Source organism: Lynx canadensis, chromosome C1 (assembly GCF_007474595.2).
Source record: "Lynx canadensis isolate LIC74 chromosome C1, mLynCan4.pri.v2, whole genome shotgun sequence".
NCBI classification, from domain to species: Eukaryota; Metazoa; Chordata; class Mammalia; order Carnivora; family Felidae; genus Lynx; species Lynx canadensis.
In genome coordinates, this window is record NC_044310.1 from 174,324,978 (window position 1) to 174,345,477 (window position 20,500).

Consider the following 20,500-nt stretch of genomic DNA (forward strand, 5'->3'; position numbering starts at 1 on the left):
CATCTACTTCTTTAATTTCCAACACTACAATGTGCCTATTTTCCCAAAAATAGCTATCAAAGATAATGTTGTGGGAAAAAAAAGCAACTAACCCAAAAGACAAAACATCTTGAAAGCCATGTATCTAAAGCCATTTTGCAAACTTTTTATTTTTTAAAACCTATTAACTTCGTTTCCATGCCTCTATTATTACATAGGTAAACACACCAAACAAAAGTATACGTATTTGAAAACAACTAACAAAGCAACTTTACATGCACAAGGAGAGCTGTGCATACATATCCAACTAAACACATTCATAGTTCCTGAAATGTTTGGCTTGCCCTGTTCTCAGGCATGGTAGTTCACAAGCTATAGTTCTCATTGGTCTTCCCTCATAATACAGAATTTCACCTTTCAAGCCGTGCTATACAATGTATGTCATATGTTTTATATGCTGCATACTTATACCATCTTCCCTTTCCCTAGGAAAAACACTTAAAAATTGGTATGAATTTCTATAATGAAACATCTAATAGCATTCTGTCAATAATTTATGCTTAAGTAATTACATATTAAGCAAAAACCAACAATTTCTTAAAATAGTCACATTGTCTTAGTTAATTGTAAAATAATTAGGTTCTCTGCATAAAGAGGACCACTTTTGAGAGATTTCACTGGCTGCTTCTATAATATTCATACCTTATCATGTCAACTAAGCAGCATGGTTTACACATGAGTAAAAATTGAAACTACTTATGAGCATAATGAAAAAAAATATATAATTTAGTAGACAGAGACATGAGCAGGCACGGCAGGATAAAATGACAACATGTTGATGTCGTTATTTTCTAATGTTTCCAAGTGCTTTCAAGCCTACAGTTACATTATTTACTTGAAAGGATCTTTCCCTTGAACAAGTAATATAAATATTTGTGTAAGTAACATTAATGATTTGTCTATATGATTATCACATCCTCAATGTGCACAGGAAGAAACAGAGTTTCAGAGAGTAACAAGTAACATTCAGGTTGAAACGAAGCAGAGCTTTTATCATGTTTATTACTTTTTCTTTATTAAACTGTTATTCTATTTATAAAAATAATATGTCCATCTTCATAGAAAATCAAATAACCATGGTTGTGTACTATCTGTTTCTAGACTATTTATTCTGTTCCACTGATTTCTGTCCTTATACTCACATCCTCCTCCTCAATTTTTGCGGCTGTACTATAACTCTTGAAATCAGATAAAATTCTCCAAACTTGCTCTTTTATTCAGAATTGTTTTGCCATTTTAGGTCTTTTGTATTGCATATCAATTTTAGAGTTGACTAATTAATGTACAAAGAAAAATGTGCTGGAATTTGATTGGAATAGGATAGAATTTCCAGATCCATTTGGGGAGAATTTATATCCTAACAACAATGAGTCTTTCAATCTCTTAATAGGTTTTCTATCTCTGTTTATTAAAGTCTTCTTTATTTGCCAATGACTTTTTAACAATGTTTTATAGATCTCATTGTACATGTTGTGCACTTTTGAATTTATATCCACCCCTAAGAATTTCATGTTCCATTATTTTAAATGGAATTGTCCTTTTAAAAATTTTGTCTAATTTTCTATTTGTTCATCGCCAGTATATGTGTATATAAATATTTACACTGTCCTTTCATCCAGTGAGATACCTAAAATCTTCTGCAAGTTCTTATAATTTTTCATCAATACATTTGGGTTTTCTCTCAGTTATATGAGAACTCTGGGAGTTGTCCCACTTACAAATCACTATAATTATTTTCTCAAACTTAAGGAATTTCATCAAATGCATGCAGTTTTGTTATTCAGTGACAAATTCAAAGGGACCCTTATCCAGACTTTTTACCTTTTTCTCCACATATGTCCATTGTCTCCAACATATTATGCCTCAGAGCCCAGTCACCTCAATCCCCAATCTCCAATTCCATATTCTCTACCAGGGAGACCACCATGCTGTGTTTGGGCTCCCCTCCAGTGACTGGTTCGGAAGCACGTTCATGCAGAAAGCTGAGAGAAGGCAAGCCTCACCTCATGTGTCCCTTCTCTCAAAGATCGCAAGCCTGCACTGCCTTTTTTGTTTTAATTTTTTTTAATGTTTATTTACTTTTGAGGGAAAGACAGAGCATGAGCTGGGAAGGGGCAGAAAGAGAGGAGACACAGAATCTGAAGCAGGCTTCAGGCTCTGAGCTGTCATCACAGAGCCTGACATGGGGCTCGAACCCATGAACCATGAGATCATGAACTGAGCTGAAGTCAGACACTCAACTGACTGAGCCAACCAGACACCCCTGCACTGCCTTTTGATCAATGTCTGCAAACAGTTGCTTCATATATTTTGTCCACTTTTCTAGTCATTTGTATTATGAGAGAAAATTCAGTTCCAGCTACTCCATCATAGCTGAAGATGGAATTGCTCCTTTGATGATTTTTTAAAAGTCTAGCAATGCTTTTTCTATATGCCAGCTATATCCTTAACAGTAGCTTTCTATATAAAACGCTCAGATATTCAAACAATAAACCATAAGTGGCTTTTGAAGATATAATAAGGATATGGAAGCAAGAGACTCGTATTTATACATTAGGTATATGAACAGATAATAATGTTTTAGAAGATATTATAAGCAAGACAGTCAGTGAAGAACCAAATGATTATGTTTGATTAATTCCTAAAGAAAAGGGTAACTTTTGCACAATGGTGAAATAAACGATTTGTGAATTGTAAAAAACAAACAAGTATGTATTTCAGGAAAGAGGCCAGGTGATGAAAATGTGTTGGCTGCTAAACGAAAAAGTGAGAATTACAAAGAATGAAGCAACCAGGCCTCTGAGCCAAGGTGCTGAACCTGAGTGATATTCAACTCAACACAGAAGGATACTTGGCCCAGTATGGAAGAGAAAGAGGTATAATGAATGGAAAATGACCCGGCAATCACAAAAACCAAAGGCACTACAGAGGATCACTGAACTGCTTAATCTGTGTTAGTAACATTTCCAGCACATCTATGGAGAAGAAAGAAGGAAATAAGTGCTCTGAGGTCAAGGAAATACATTCGCATCAATCCTTTTCTGTCAGCTCTGGAACATACAACAAAGCACCCCACAGAGTCACAGAGGAGAGAAGTTCTCTCTTTTCACCACACTGACATTTTCCCACAGGCAAGAGCATCATGATGCCAAGGCTGTTTTGTAAAAGCTATTCTGGAAAACATTATCAAAGTGAAAATGCACAGCTGCCTGTTTTGAGAAAAAGCGAAAAAGCAAGGCACCTAGTGTTACTAACTAAAGATATCGTCTCTATAGTACTACAGTTTCATTCAACGAGCTAAGAACACACTATGGGGAAATTTGGGGCTACAAACTGGGGAAATAAACATAATTCAGCTTCTTCTGTCCTTTAAATAGCTCACAATTCAGAAGAATGAAACAGAGACAAAAGCATTCAAAATGTGACCAGAAGTGATTTGGGATTTATCACGAGACGAGATGAAACCACATTATAGTTTGTAAAATTCAGGAAACAATGTTGTTTTAATAGGATTAAAGCAAAATAAAAGTGTTCAATAAACCTTAACAATATAGTATGATATACTTTTAAACATTATTACTTAGTAAAAATATGAAAAGTTGAGCTCAGTAAAATCTACAGGGGTCAGTAAGTATAGTATTTTCTACAATATTCCAAGGTCCCAGAGAAAATGACTTAATTTTCATATATATATATTTCTTCTTTTTTTAATGTTTATTATTATTATTATTATTATTATTATTATTATTGAGAGAGAGTAGGAGAGGGGCAGAGAGAGAGCGAGAATCCCAAGCAGGCTCCTCACTGCCAGTGCAGAGCCCAGTTCGGTGCTTGAACTTAACAAACTATGAGATCATGACCTGAGCCAAAATCAAGAGCCAGATGCTTAACTGACTGAGCCACCCAGATGCCCCTATTTCTGCTTTCTGATGCAGTTTAGAATTTTCTCATTAGTAGCCACTAAGAGCCTCAAAGTGGATTCTCAGATTCATTATTTTGACAGGAATAGCTACAAGATCATTGTACTGATAAGGAAAGACTAAGTCAGTGTGACTAACAGTTTCTTTCCTGCCAACTCACAGGTGCCCAGGAAGACTGAATTATACTCACTTCATTGCAGATATAAAATCAGTGAACTTAAAGGTTTTTCTTCTTTATTTTGGAGAAATAAATATAGGACAATAAGTGGGGCTTAATATAACTTATGATAACTGATATAAACAATGAAAAATGATATTTGCACATGAATGCCAAAAATGTGAACAAAATGTTCCTTGGAATGTTAAAATAGTTTAACTTTTTTTTCTAAAATTATCAAATCTATGATTAGATCTAATAACCCTGAACTTTTTGAAAAAGTTAAAGGAACCTAATGGCTCTTGGGTAATAATTGTCCCCAGAAACCTACCTCCTATACATTTTTCTTCGCACTCTTCCAGGCTTTCAAAGCGATTCTGATTTCCTTCACATCCCCCATATATAAATTCTTCACACTGTTGAGTGTGAATATTGAAAAAAAATTTCGTAAGGATTGCTCTGCATGGGCCATTATCTGCTTTCAAAGCACAAAATGAATGTGCAAGTTTCAGTGGTGGTAACCCATCATCTACAAGGTAAAAATAAAAGATATATAAGCTTTCATCAACACTGCAATAATGTTCTTTATTTTCATTTCCTTTTCAGAATGTCCTAATTTTTCTGAAAAAGTACAACAGAAATAACACAGGCTGAAGAAACCATGACAAGTTATTCAAGATTATCAAACAGGTACATAAAGTTTATAAACACACCAATGAAACAGGTTTTATCAACTATTAAAGTTTAATAGTTGATTACTGATTATTAAAGGAAAATGTAGAATAGTTTTCTAGACTCTTGTTATGGATTTGTTTAAAAATATACCAGTTGATCAATGTGGAACTGAGTAGCAATTGTAAGGTAACAAGTGTGTTGACATTAGAAATTAAATAGAGACATCTTTTTAAATTCAACAGTTTTTAAGGGCAGACATTAATGTCAACTCTTTGATTTGCTCTCTCTAATCCACAGTTGTGCCATTTTTTACACATAACTTGTTACAAACAATAGTATATCTAGATTCATATATATGTGTACTATATCATACCATGTTAAACCATTTCCCTAATTATGAAAGTATAGGTGTTTGATATTACAAGTACATATATATCATGGTCCATTCTTTTACTTACCATGGTTGGTAACGGTATTTTAGCAATGTTGAAAAAGTTATACAACACTGTCTATGTTTTAAAATAGAATGAGGCAATTATTTTGATCTTGAGTTAGAATTTTTTCCCCTCAGTATTCTGTCACTTATTTTAGTCACAGAAGAATTTCATATCTTGTGAAGGGAGTTGTACATACAGAACACTCAATTTTTTAATTTTAATTTTTTTTAATTTAATTTTTTTATTTTTTAAAATTTACATCCAAATTAGTTACCATATGGTGAAACAATGATTTCAGGAGTAGAATTTTTTAATTTTATTAAGTCCAACAATAGAGGCCTAATTTTAAAGAAGTTGCATTTGCTTATAGATTTATCGGTATGATAGACATGGACAATTGTGGCTGGTACCACCAAAATAATAAAGACCAAATAATGCCATTTCATACTTCTGGAGGATTGTCTATAATATATTTTCTAAGACTTTAAGTATTCACTCTGGTCACTTCTGAGGGATATTGAAACCTCAAAATGACCTAAACCAATTTGCCCTTCAGAGGGCAGCAGTATTCTGCTAAGTGAAAACTGATGAAGTCTAGGTATCTTCCCCCAAAGGGTTTTAATACACTATAAAATAATTTACATTGAAAAATATGAATGAATGTCATCATTGTAAAAATATATGCAACATTTTAAAAGCATTAAATAAAAAAAGTTTGTGGATATAAATCATCGAGAAGGAAATCAGTGTTGAATTCCTGTAATTTCAAAATTTCTGTGAATTTTTTGAAAGAGAAGATAGGCATATCATCAAAGTTAGAATAGGTAAGTTTATCTAATGTCTTCTACCCTTCAGGTTTTGTTATTTTAATGATCTATATCGAATTAATGTCTAGCTTTAGCTATATTTCAGTAATGTTAAAATTCTTTGTGATAAAATAATTGGAATATTATTTTTCATTTTCTATATGGGTCATAAAATGATAACTATGCCCTGAAATCTTAGAAGGATTAAAAATATAGCTTTCTATGTATAACTTATTAATATGCTATTTCATTCACTCCATGGTAATTATTTATGAACATGTAAATTTTATCTCAACCCCTTAATGCAACTTTTATTTTTATTTATTTATTTATTTTTGGCTTATATATATTTTTAAATATATGAAATTTATTGTCAAATTGGTTTCCATACAACACCCAGTGCTCATCCCAAAAGGTGCCCTCCTCAATACCCATCACCCACCCTCCCCTCCCTCCCACCCCCATCAACCCTCAGTTTGTTCTCAGTTTTTAAGAGTCTCTTATGCTTTGGCTCTCTCCCACTCTAACCTCTTTTTTTTTTTTTTCCTTCCCCTCCACCATGGTCTTCTGTTAAGTTTCTCAGGATCCACATAAGAGTGAAAACATATGGTATCTGTCTTTCTCTGTATGGCATCACACTCTCCAGTTCCATCCACTTTGCTACAAAGGGCCATATTTCGTTCTTTCTCATTGCCACGTAGTACTCTATTGTGTATATAAACCACAATTTCTTTATCCATTCATCAGTTTAATGCAACTTTTAACCATAAAAAAAATCTAAGTTTAATTTATAAAATACCATATCACCATTTTTATTTCTTTGATAATATAATTGACATTTTTTTCAATTGAAATAAATGGAGCTGACAAATTATAGAACAGTTAAGTTTTCAGATTCCAAATGTGATAAGGTAGAAAAACATAGAACAGAGATTTATTATGACATATAGATCTTCATCTACAAAAGACATATATACTTTCACACCAAACACAATTTTCATGAACTGGCTAATTACAAGTTATAATACTGGTCAAACCTTTAACTAATTTGAATTTTATGCACCTGTGCACTTGTCTGTTTTCAGCTTCCTGTGGGGTATGTGCAGTTGAAAAATATAATTTGGGTGTTTATACGATATTTTTAAGTAATTGTTATACTAATTATATAATGTCCCAAAAGCCAATCAATCTCTATAATATATATGTAAATAGTTTACCAAATGAGTAAATAACTGTTGATTGACATATATAAATTTAAATCTCATTTCCTTTTCTTTTTAATGATGTACCTAATATTTTATGCCGATGAACTTTTTGAATATGATTGGCTTTAAAATGTGTCTAAAAAATTAAAAAATTAAGAAATAAATAAAATGTCTCTCAAGGCATATTAAAAGTTTCTGGCATCTAATAATGTGTACTTCAGAATTATAATTTTGCTTAAATGTTCTTAGACTTCCCTGAAATTTTATTTTCTTAAATTATACACACAGGTGCTTTTTTCTATAGTTCATGATAAATGTTATATATATAAGAGCACTTATACATAATACATATACATTATATATAACAGCATTTTAGAGTTGGTAAAAATATTTTCCATAGATAAATATGTAAATATAAAGAAAAAATGATTTGTGAAAAAATATCTTTCCCATTCATCACTGAAATTACAGTTGTCAGTTTGAGTTCAATAATGACTGAAAGCCTTTTCTGAGCGGTAGTATCAGAATTATCAGAATAATTGTAAATGCTGCTTACATTCCCTTTCTTTACTTAAAGATTTAGAATACTGTGACTGACATTCTGACCCGTTAAAAGTTGTGAGAAGCTAGAAACTTTGCCTCAAAGACTCTAAGCAGTGCACTTGATTGAGAGCAGACCCACGATAAGTATCATTGCATTAGCACAATGTATTTGTGGATGCATTTTTTATGTGGGACCGAAAAATTTGACTGCCGTTCTATAAATGTCTGATCTTAGAATAGGTCTCAGGATCTCAGGAGTAACAAATAATTTTGAGAATTAGCTAGGAATAATAAATAATATTCGGATATTTTGAAGCTTATGGCTTATATCCCTTTTTTCAGAAATTCCTATAGCGCTCCTCATAATATTATGATTCCTTATTCCCATGTTGATGCTACCTCAGATCTTCAGAAATCTTCACATCTTCATTGATGACTCCTCTGATTTTGACTTTTGATGTATTTGATAGTCCTATTCATCATGCCAAAACTTTACTTTACATTTTGTCTATTAAACAAATATCGCTCCCTCAACTTGCTATTTAGTAATTATGCCACCAGGTGGCAGGCCATCACCACAAAAACGAAAGCTAGTACTATATTTATGCCTGTAGTAGTAGTAACAGCTGTTGTTTATGAATAATTGTGCTCCAGACATTTTGTAATTGTATTATTTAATAATCACAACAACCTTCTGAATTAGGTATTTTTAAATACCATTTTAAAAATTATAAAATAGCACTATCGAAATTAATTGCTCAGTTCACACCATAAGTGCTGGCTTTAGAATTGACCCCACATAGTTTTACACCAAATATCTCACACATTCTTAACATTGAGTGATACTGTCACAGATCTGCATGACTGAGATTTCTAGATTGGCATTTAGGTCAAGGACATAGATTTAATCCTAGGATTTCCACTCAATACATTTTTTTTCTCAAATTTACTTTATAAAAACTAAAAATGTTTCAATAATGAAAGCAGGTGATTTTACAACAACTTCCCAAATGAAACACTAAGAATTAATTGTAAACTATATTTTATTAAGTTATTACCTGGTTCTTTATCGTTACTGTTCACATTTTAATGTATTTTTTAGATGAATCATGTATTAGAATATTGTGTTGTCCCATCAACTTATGACCCACACTTTGCACATCGCTGACGTGGGGGAGTGATGAGGTGCGCTCCCTTGAATGTGGTGCCATGCACTCCATCCAAAAGGGATGCAAGTCTGTCTTGGTTTTTATTTCTTACTTCGGATAAATCCTTTTGAAAGTTAACAATCGTGTGTTGATCATGTGTCAGGCACTGCGCGGTCAGGGCGGATGTGATAGTACAAATATCAGGTGGCAGCAGACACCCTCCCCCCCACACACACACACTCTCATGTAGCATGCAGACACTGAAGACTTACTTACATAAATATTCAGGACATTCAAGGTGCTGTGTTTGTGTGTACTAAGATGCCTAAGCTTGTCTGAAGGATCAGGGAGAGCTTTCCTGAGACTTGAAACTGAGACTTGAGGAAAGTGTTAGTGACAAGGATCTGCCTAACACCATGTAACTAGAAAACACATACAGAGCAGTATAAGAGGAATTTAATCTGATGCAGCCAGACAGAATTATGGTTTATATTGTGTCATTTTTGCCATTGATTTCTTGTATTTTTGTCTCATAGTCTGAGGATTACAATCTCAGTCTCCCTTTCCCCTGCCCTGGGATGTTGGATAGAAGGCTCATGATAATATTTGGGGATATGTCACATGCCTTTTAGAGTCCTCATTCTCCTGGAACTTGTTTGGGAGTCTAGAGTTTTAATGGAATTTACTATTTAAGAACGCAGCCATATGCTCTGACTTCTCCCTGCCACAAAATGTGCCAGGTGCTTCTACGCAGTTCATATAACAACCATATGAACATAATTATTTACATCTTTATATATAAAGACACTGGGAGTCAGAGAGTTTACATAACTCACCTAATTTTGCAAAGCCACTGAGTGACAAACCACACATGCAAACTTAGGTCTGTCTGATTCTAAATCTTATGAAGGACACCTGTTTTTCTTTAAATGCTCCCTGCTAATCTTCTCTCTCCCACTCTAAAGGAATTTTAAAAAAATCTTGTCACTACCGTTTTTTATTATCAAAAGGTTTATTGTTTTTCATCCTCCCCGCTGGTTAGACTGATTAAGAAAAGGTCTACTATTCCCTTGTGAGAGAAGCAATGAAACCTTATGTTTTCTTATAAGATGATAATACTCTATTCAATGAAATGGTATACTTCTATAAAAAGATGTCATGACTTTGGCACAGTGTGATAAATGGTATCTTCAAAATTGAATGGATCCTGATATGGAATCATGTTATTGAAAGATTAATTAAAAACAAAACCCCAAACCCCAAAACTGGTTAAGACTGTGCAGCTAGTCAGTTTAGTGACCTTCAAGTCTAACTTTGAGATAAAGGTGTTTTCTTAGCCAGCTTGGTTTTTTCTGAATTTATCCAGAGATTTTAAACTCTGGCTTAATTATTGATGGGTTAATTCTGGCTTGTTGGCCTACTGTGGCAACAGCAACATTTTCAGGAAGCTTCTGGTGACCTGGCGTGCATTTTCTCAGGCTAACTGAGGAGATTAGATTAGGTCAATATTGGGGATCCTCTCTCCTCCCACCTCTCAAGATGGGTTGCCCGCTGTTTCCCTGTTGGGATTTTATTCTCTACATTCCTTCTCTGCTCAACTTCCAGAATATCGGAAGCTATCTCTTTTGATAAATGGGGCAAATGAAGAATTAGAGCTTATTTCATAATGCCTAAATTCTCATTTTATAAAAGCAGATTATAGTGTTTATTAAATACTTTCATTTTTAGGAAATTTTTATAACAATTTTTTTTCACTGACAATAGAACAGTCTCTCCATGAAACAGATTCTTGAGAACTTGGTCTGACTCATCACTGCTTCCCTAGGACCTACCAATCTAAGGCACATAATATATATTTATTTAGTCTTTATCAAAGGGAAATATATTGAATTAAATCCCTTTAAAGAGTGGTTAGATATATGAAATAAAAATGTATTTATGGAAGTCTTGTACATCATAAACATTACATACGAATAGAAGCTATCACTTTGTTCATATTCTCTATTACCAATGACTTGAGATTTCTATCAATGTTTTACTAATTTGCCACAAAAATATTACTTTTAAGAAAGAAATCTATAATAACAGTCATGGTACAGTCTTCTTTTTGTTCTATTGCTGATTGTTAATATTTTGTTTTTAGATACAGAGCTTTCTGGGATGAGAACTAACTTGCGCTAAGCCAGATCTCCCAGTGTCCTGTGTGGCTAGGTTCTCACACTGGACTCATCTGGGACGTTCTTATTTTGAGAATAAGGCAAGAAAAGGAGAGAATGTCTGTAGTTTCCTTTTTCTTTTCACACTTATCCCAGCCAAAGGGTGGCATCACGGTTCACAGAGAGCTGTTTCTACAGCACTTTGCTACCTGCACTTGTCCAGAGATCCTTCAATGTTAAGACGTTATAGCCTGAAAAAAAGAGCCTTCCTTGCTAAAGTGACTTTTTTTGGTGTAAGTTTCATTTTTTTGTTGTTTGGATTTTTTTTTTTACATTTTACATATAAGACATTTCCCAAGAAAAATGTCACTTCTGCAAAAGCTAATTTTTCTACACAATGGAGAAAAATATATTAAATTATTGAATTAAAATTGAGAGCTTTAACTAGCTGAAAAAGATGAATGCTTCTAACATTTTACCTGTGACATCTGTATATTCCTCAGCATCCTCGGCGACAGCACTAAGAGGGGCAGAAGCACAGTTAAGCAGCAGATACACAGAAGTCCAAAAAATCTGTTCTTTCTTCATTGTAGAAATTATCTCTGAAATACAGAACCCAGATATATTTAATTAAGAGTAATGTCAAATTATCTACAGACTGATAGGAATCTTATGCATGCCTCCACATGTAAATTTCTATGACATTTAATGTGTATTCTCACACACTTCTGTCCACAAATTCCATGAGTCATGTTTAAAACGTGTATGTGGCATTTACTACTGTAGACAGACATTCAGGACATATGTCTAATATTCAAGTACATAGCTCATATTTGAGCCTCGAAAACGCAAATTTAAAATGGCAGTATTTGAGAGACATGGTAAATCCTCAATCAACATGGCTAAGTATGTATTAAGATCCATTTTCATATGCGATTTTATCTGCATCAGTTCTAATGCAAGAATATTTGCTACCCTTCTTTCTCAGCCAGAATTAATTACATTTTATATTTGTACATTCTTCTGTTATTTCACTAATGCAGGCAACGTTAAATTCCTGATTTCACTTTCCCTTTGTTCAGTACTTCTTTTATTTAAAAAAATTTTTAAAAATATTTATTTATTTTTGAGACAGAGAGAAGCAGAGCATGAATGGGGGAGGGTCCAGAGAGGGGGGGGGAGACAGAGAATCTGAAGCAGGCTCCAGGCTCCAGGCTCTGAGCTGTCAGCACAGAGCCCGACGTGGGGCTTGAACTCACAAACCGCGAGATCACGACCTGAGCCGAAGTCAGACGCTTAACCGACTGAGCCACCCAGCGCCCCCAGTACTTCTTTTAAAAAAAAGAAAGGCGTTTTACAAATTTTTGTCTTTGTTTCCTTTAAAATAGATTTGTTTTTGTTTTTATAACCAATTTCCGAACCAGGTTTTCTATGAAGAGCAAACAGAACTGCGGACAAAATACATGTCTGGCATTCTATTGAGTCCTTTACCTCAGTTCGTCCACCCTCGTTTTAGGCAGTTATTATCTGATTCAAAAGAGTTTAACAGAAAAGTGACTTTAAGTGATAAACCAACACATTTACACTCTGAGGGAAATAGATTTCAGCAGGAAAGTGAGACTTCCTCTTTCAAAATGATTTAGAGATCCACAGTAAAAACTAATGGAAAACCACACTGAAATTTTTTTAAAGGTTCTGTCTCCTTTGGATTCAAAGATGGAAGGAAATGTGTTCATGCAGCACAGGAAGAGAAAAAGAAAGAACATAGGCACGTGTTCAGCCACTGAGGATGTTATCAGCGTCAGGAAAGAAAACAAAATCTTATCAGTAAATAGTCACAAATGCAGGAATGGATATTCCATCTAAAACAATTTAGAGAATTCTGTGTTTACGCCTGTAACAAATCATAGCTGCAATACATACCATTAAGGTGTTTGTAGCTTTATAATAAATAATAAATAATCCCCCTTTGCTTTAAGCATCATAAAAATTACTAGTGAAATGTACAACCTGTTTTCTCACAACACTTTGTAAATGTTAACATACGCTTGATTTTTAGTCAATAGCAGTGTTATGTACTTTCTATATCATATCATAAACTATTTGAATCCACAAATAGGTATGTATATATATATGCATATAGATACATAATTTTGAAGAGTCTATCAGCTAAATTTCTAGTCTTTCAAGGACTCTTCTATTTCTATTAGTTTCTTTGAGATATACAACCTTGTTATATCTTGATTGTAAAATATAGCATGTTTTCCTGTCCCATGGTTTAGGGAGCAGGCTGAGGTTGGGTGCTTGAAGAACTTGATGAGAATTTGGGCTTCAAACTCATCAAATTATTCTCTTTAAAATATTGGCCTAGAGTGTTGCCTAATTTTAGTGGTTTTAGGCTTTCCTTAGTTGTAAGAAACACAAGGCAGCTCAGACAGTTTAGGTCAAAAGGCCATCAGCTTATTCATTCTAGAGAAGGTAGAATAATCTAGGATCACGAAGGTTTGTGGTTGGATCTGAGAGTCGGGGAGCTGAATACCGCCAGGAGTCGCTCATTGCTACTGCACTCCTTAGACAAGCTTTATTCCCCCTCAGTGCAGCCCAGCCTTCTCTACAATAGTAGGATGCACCGCACTGATATTTTAAACCTTAAAACATTCTTCCATGAAAACAATGTGACTGCTTCTCTTTATGGACTAGTTTCAAATAGCTTAATAGCACTGATGGTTTCGATTTGGAAGAATTGAAACTTTTGGACCAATACATTTGAGATGACAAGCTGTTGGGAGACTGGAATCGATTTGGGGGAGCTGAAATGGACTTGTTTCAGGTTTGGAAAATAGGAAAATGTAGTAACCTTGCAAATCTTAACATAAGTGTATGGGTCTTAGGGTGGACAAATGTAGCTCCAAGAAGGAGCGGATTGTTGCTTCCAGAAGAAAGGAAGGGTGTCGGACAGATAAAACTATAAGAATGCCCTGCAGCGAACTACAGCTAATTAATGACACACAGAGTTTGAAATCAAGTTAGCAGATTACCAGTCCAGTCCTCTTTCTTCTCCACAATGTTGCCCCTGAAGAGTGGCCAAAAGCACTCAGCCTTCCAGAGCAAAAGACTGATTTGGGCACACCACTGAAAAAATGCTATAATTTGTTATGACACTGGTAAAGCTGTAGTTTGTGGAGATCACTTAGAGTGAACTGACTTAATTACATACCATTGTAATTGATTTCTTTTTAAAACTTCCAAAAGCATCACTAACTTACATTGCAAAACGGCAAACAAGACAGCAAACCCAAACTGAAGGTGTACATCGGTTAACTCACTATACCTTTCTGCATTCTACTTTCTTGAATATCTGGCCCCATTAAAAATATCTACTACCCAACCTGGTATCGTACAGAAAGATTGACTCAAAGGAGTTCAAAGATCTGACTGTGAAATATAAAACATTAAATCTTATAAAAGAAACATAGGATAATATGTTCATGACAAGGTTGGCAAAGATTTCTGAATCAGGACATAGCACCAATTATAAAATAAAATACTGTTAATTACATTTCAATAAAATCAAGATTTTCTGCTCATCAAGATAAGCACCATTAAGACACTGAAAAGGAAGTTGTGAGAAAGTGTTTGAAACTCATGTATCTGAAGATTATACATTGAAAATGTATAAGGAATTAAAAATAAACAATCCAATTAAAAATGGGTTAAAGATTGAATAGGCACTTCTCAAAAAATTATATGCAAATGGAAAATAAGCATAGTAAAAGATACTCAACATAGTCATCAGAAAAATTAAAATTAGCACTATTGTGAGAGAGTACAACTAAAATTAATAAAAGCTGACAATATAAAGTGTTAATGAGCATTTGGACCTTTACTATTGTTGGTGGGATTATGCTATCGTCTGAATTATTAGTGTTCCCCAAATTCTTATATAGAATCTTAACTCCCAAACGTGATGGTATTAGGAGGTAGGGCCTTTCAGAGGTGATTAGGTCTTAAGGGATAAGGTTCATGCTCTTATAAAAGAGACCCCACAAATACCCCTCATCCTTTTCACTATCTGAGGACACAGCAAGAAGGTGCCAGCTATGAACCAGAAGGAGGACCCTCAGTCTTACCAAGTCCCCTTTAATTTTAATTATATAGCAAGAATATATTACATAAAGGTGTTATGTTAGTGACTAGTTGTGCATGATAATATGTTAGACACTAAGAGAGACTTAAAAATCTAGAGGAAGCCTTGAATTTACATGTAACCAACAGAGTTAAATAAATATACAATGTTAATAACAATGCCTAGATAAATTGTCAGGATATCTTTGTATATGCCAGGTACATAGTAGTGGACAATAAATTCATGTTAAATTATTTAACTTGAATAAAAATAGTATTTATCTTTTGGGGGCCAAAATTTAAAACTCCTATACTTAGTTCTGCCAACAGCCTGTTAAGTAACCTTTGGAAATAAATTTATATTTTTAAACCTGATTTATAAAACACATGACTTTTGCTACATTGTCCTTAAATTCCATTTAAGTTCTAAAAATTTATGCATTTTAATGAACACATTTTATACACTTCACAGAATAATCTATAGTTAGTATAGTTTACGTTTTCTATTTTTTACTTTAGTGCTAATTTGCAGCATCAATTTTATCCTTTTAGGTCAAGATGTGTTCTCAGAATATGAGTTAGGCAACGTGTTATTAGTTGTTACATATATATATATATATATATATATACACACACACACACACACACACACACACACATATATATATATATATATTTATGTCAGAATTAAAAAACTTATAAAGGTTTCTCAACTGTAGGACTTTCATAGGATCCTTATGGTAATGTACAATTGTATTTTCTATGAGAGAATATAGTAAATGCATTTCCAAATTTATATGGGACTATTGTCCCATAAAATATTTTGGGGAAATACTTTGACAAATAATGCTACATTTAAGGAAAAGTCAGTAGATTTTCTGAACCAGAAAAATATTAAAAAGCACGATGTGATCTGTGCTTTAATAAAATCCAGCATATATGGAAACATGTCAAAAGGGCAAAGTTTAAGGAATTAACAGCTAGAATGTTGCAGAAGATCAGATTGAAAATATGAACAGGGAGTTGTCCGTGGAACCACAGAGAAAAGGGCAGGTAGGAGAGACTTTTTAAGTATTGATAAAACTGAGTGAGTAAATGCAGGATATGAAGGGCAGAGAATTCAAGCACATCCTGAGTAAACTGTTGTGTAATCATAGAAATAGGGAAATTAATGTAAGTATTGGTGTGCATATCAGGGATGAATTCAGTCTGGACAGATTGTATGTGAAGGTTATGTCTTCTAAGTGGGCCTGTATAAAGGCAATTAAAAATATAAGACAGGAGCTGAGAAATGTTTCGCTATACCATCATCATCATCGTGAGGTAGGGTCATTTCACCAAGGGAAAGGGTGCCCAATAAGTCATTTCCAGCTCCCCTTCAATTTTATTTCCTGTCTTTCCTGTAATTGCTTGGCTTCATGGATACTACCTACTAATCCATTGGCCTCACTGAAACTGCTAATTCTTGAACAAACCATACAACTTCTAGGTTTAAGACTTTGAAACTACGATTTTTTTAAATTAATTAATTTATTTGAGAGAAGGATGGGAGAGGGGAAAGCAGAGAGAGAGAGAATCCCAAGCAGGCTCCATGCTCAGTGGGGAGCCCAAAGCAGGGCTCCATCCCATGACCCTGGGATCATGACCTGAGCTGAATTCAAGAGTCACGCAACCAACTTAGCCACCCAGAAACCCCCAAAACCACTATTTCTTGTCATGGGAATACGCTTTTCTGAGATACTGGATTAGCAAACTCTCTTCTTTTAGTTGGTACCCTTTTCAGATATCTTCCCCTCCAAGAGATTTTCTTAGAGCACCATATTTAAAAAGTAACCAGCACCAGTACCTCATCATTCTCTATCCCAATAACCTGGTTTTTCTTTTTTAAGCTTCTTTGTCTCTTCATTACTGAACTGTAGAAGTTCTGTACCTATTATAGACATAAATTCTTTGCCAAACATATACATTATAAATATTTATCTTGGTTTATGGCTTAGCTCTTCATTTTCATATAAGTATCTTGAGCACCAATTTTTATTTTTAATACATTTGATTTTTAAAAATAATCCAATAGTTCAGTAACTATTAGTGTATCTATAGAGTTGTATAAACACTGCCCCCATCAGTTTTAGAATATTTTCATCAACCTATAAGGAAACTCCATACCCTTCAGCCATTACCTCCTCCCTTCCCAGTTTCCCCATTCCACATCTCTAAGTAACCATTAATCTAATTTCTGTCTCTATATATCACCTAACTCTAGATATTTCATATATATGGAATAATACACTAAATGGCCTTTTGTGTCTGGCTTCTTTAATTTAGCGTAATGTTTTCAAGGTTCATCCATGCTATAGCATAAAGCAGGATTTCATTTCTTTATATTGCTGAAAATATTTGATTGTATAGACATACCATAATTTATCGATTTATCAGTCAGTGAGCATTTGTGTTGTTTCCACTTTTGGGATATTATGAATAACATTATGAACACTTGTGTACAAGTTTCTGTGCAGACATATGTTTTCATTTCTCTTGGGTATATAACTAGGGGTGGAATTGCTGGATCATACGGTAATTTTGTTTAATCTTTTAAGGAACTGCCAAATCAGCTGCACCGTTTCACATTCCTACTAGTTATGTCTTGCTTTGTTTTTTTGAATAACACTTATCACCACTTACATATTTATTTGTATACATGTTCACTGCCTTGAACAGTAAAGCATTTTCCATTGTGAGCATAGACACTTTATGCAACTTTCACATTCTATGTTTGATGCCCAAAAAATGACAAAGTAATACTTGATAAATAAGTGAATTAATTTGAGTATACTTTGTGAGCTAAAATTAGGGTATAGTATGGATCTTTGGATATATCCATGCAGTTTTATTTATTTCTACCACTCCCACACACAAAAAATAATAAAGAGGGGTTAGCAACAAATGTGATAGAGTGGTCATTCATCCATATTTCTTTTTCTAAATGTAATTGTCTTTTTTAAATTGCATACTCTACTTTTCCGGAAGTATGAAATATTTCAGTTGAAAAATTTGTATAAAAGGAAATTTTTAAAGGAAAATATAACATGAATAGACTAGATTTCATGTTTATAAAATTTTACTTAAGTGGCAGGTATTTTCCAAATCAAAGGAGGAAAAAGAGCAATTGCTAACACCCAATCCAAAGAGATGGTAGTGTGTAGGAGGGATGCCTAAAAGTGAACTTAGAGGGGCATCTAGGTGGCTTAGTCAGTTAAGCGCCTGACTCTTGATTTCGGCTCATGTTATGATCTCATGATTCCTGAGGTCAAGCCTCATGTTGCACTGTCAATGTGGAACTTGCTTAGGACTCTTTCTCTCCCTCTCTCTCTGCCCCTCCCCCCGCTCTTTCTCTGTCAAAATAAACAAATAAACATTTTTAAAAAGTGTACTTAGAAAAGAGATAATTAGGTGAAAGAAATGTATTGTTATTTCACTATTATGATATTAATATTCTTGAGAGATTATGTGAAAGAAAGGGAAGTAGTCAGTATAAATCTAGGAAGTGAGGAGCCAAAAATGGAAAGGAAAAGGGAAGAACCTTGAGATTTTTACTTGTTGAGGATATAGGCTTATCTATGAACTTTCTATCAGCTACAATCCTTTTAAAAAATATGGGGCACCTGGGCGGTTCAGTTGAGCATCAGACTCTTGATTTAGGCTCAGGTCATGATCCCAGGGTCATGGGATTGAGTCTTATTTTGGGCTCCACACTAAGCATGGAGCCTGCTTAAGATTCTCTCTCCTTCTGTCCTCACCCCCCCCCCAAAATAATCTTATTCTACATGAAATATTATACCCATCTTAAGAAAACTGAGGCTCAGAAAAGAAGTATGATTTTTCCAAATAAAATGAGACAGCTAATATTTGCATCCCTGTTTCTGTAACTCCAGAGTTCATGGTCATATCACCATACCAAGCTGTCTTCCCAAGAATTGGGGAATTCTGTCTTCAGCAATGTCTATAAAGTACCCAGCTTCTGGCTGCCTACAAGGTTATTCTGCTTGGCAATTATATCACTGTGGTAGAGATGACTATATCCCTTATGGAAACCAAGAGCCATCAAATCAATCCAAGTAATGTCCCATGCTCTGATCCCAAGTAATATCTTTCCTTCCTCCCTTCCTTCTTTTTTTCTCTTTCTCTTCTGTTTTTCCTGCTATCCTTCCTTCCTTCCTTCCTTCCTTCCTTCCTCCCTCCCTCCCTCCCTCCCTCCCTCCCTCCCCATCTCCCTTCTGCCTTTTCTCTTTTATAGGTTTGTTTAGTGGTTAACAGAAGGAGTCTGGAGTGAGACTGTGCTATGGGCTCAGTGTGTCCCCCTACAAATTCATATGGTATCTTAACCCCCCAGTAACTCAGACTGTGCTGTATTTTGAGATAAGGCCTTTAAAGACATAATTAAGGACCAATGAGATTGAGGTGGGCCCTAATCCAATATGACTGGTGTCCTTATATAAAGAGGAAACATTAGGATATGGATACACACAGAGGAAAGACTTACTACCTATAAGCCCAGAAGAGAGACCTCAAAAGAAACCACTCTTTGTTGACACCTTCATCTTGAACTTCTAGCTTTCAGAGCTGTGAGGAAATAAATTTCTGTTGTTTAAGCTACCCAGTCTATGGGATATTGTTTTGGCAGCCCTGGCAAACTAGTACAGACTGTAAAACTTCACATACCAGTTTAGTCATTGACCAATTATGTGAATTTGATAATATATTTATCCCCTCTTTGCTTCTGTGTACTCATCTATAAATTGGGTATTTTGCTAGAACTTACTTCACTGGATGTGAGGATTAAATGTAAAGGAATTAGAATGGTGACTGCTTCAGTAAATTTTAGTTATTATAATTTGTATAAGTAATGTTTGACATCATGTTGGGTGCACTGTAAAAAAACCGAAGCTCAATATTCATGGAGCTTATTCTTCCTTGAGAATGTTATCTCAGATTCTATGAAGGTCTAGAAAATAATTGAAAGCATAGCACTAATTTGGAAAGAGATTAGGGAGAAGCTGAGACACATTTTTGTACTGATTTGGTTAGTATGCAAGCCAAGAATTCCTGGGCTACAAATTAGAAGATGAGCAGTACAGATCTTAAGGTAAAGTGAATATTCTAAGGATCGCAGTCAAGTGGAGCTAGAAATATGTTGGCAATTTGGCTTTGGTGACTGGAAGAGAACTCAAAAGGAATGGCAATGGACATTGATGTGAATGAGAACTTACGGCAGGATTCAAAGAGCGAAAA

At 34.4% G+C, this 20,500-nt stretch overlaps 1 protein-coding gene across 2 annotated transcripts in view; it reads right to left on the minus strand.

The window, feature by feature from the left end:
- The window catches only part of TFPI (tissue factor pathway inhibitor), a 68,410-nt gene that overhangs the window by 26,920 nt on the left and 20,990 nt on the right, over positions 1-20,500 (minus strand). For both annotated transcript variants that reach the window (XM_030324589.1, XM_030324590.1), the window contains exons 2-3: positions 11,566-11,688; positions 4,448-4,645 (exon numbers count right to left, since the gene is read on the minus strand). In XM_030324589.1, coding sequence (XP_030180449.1) covers positions 4,448-4,645; positions 11,566-11,674 — 307 coding nt within the window. In that variant the 5' untranslated portion in view covers positions 11,675-11,688. The remainder of the gene's footprint in view (positions 1-4,447; positions 4,646-11,565; positions 11,689-20,500) is intronic.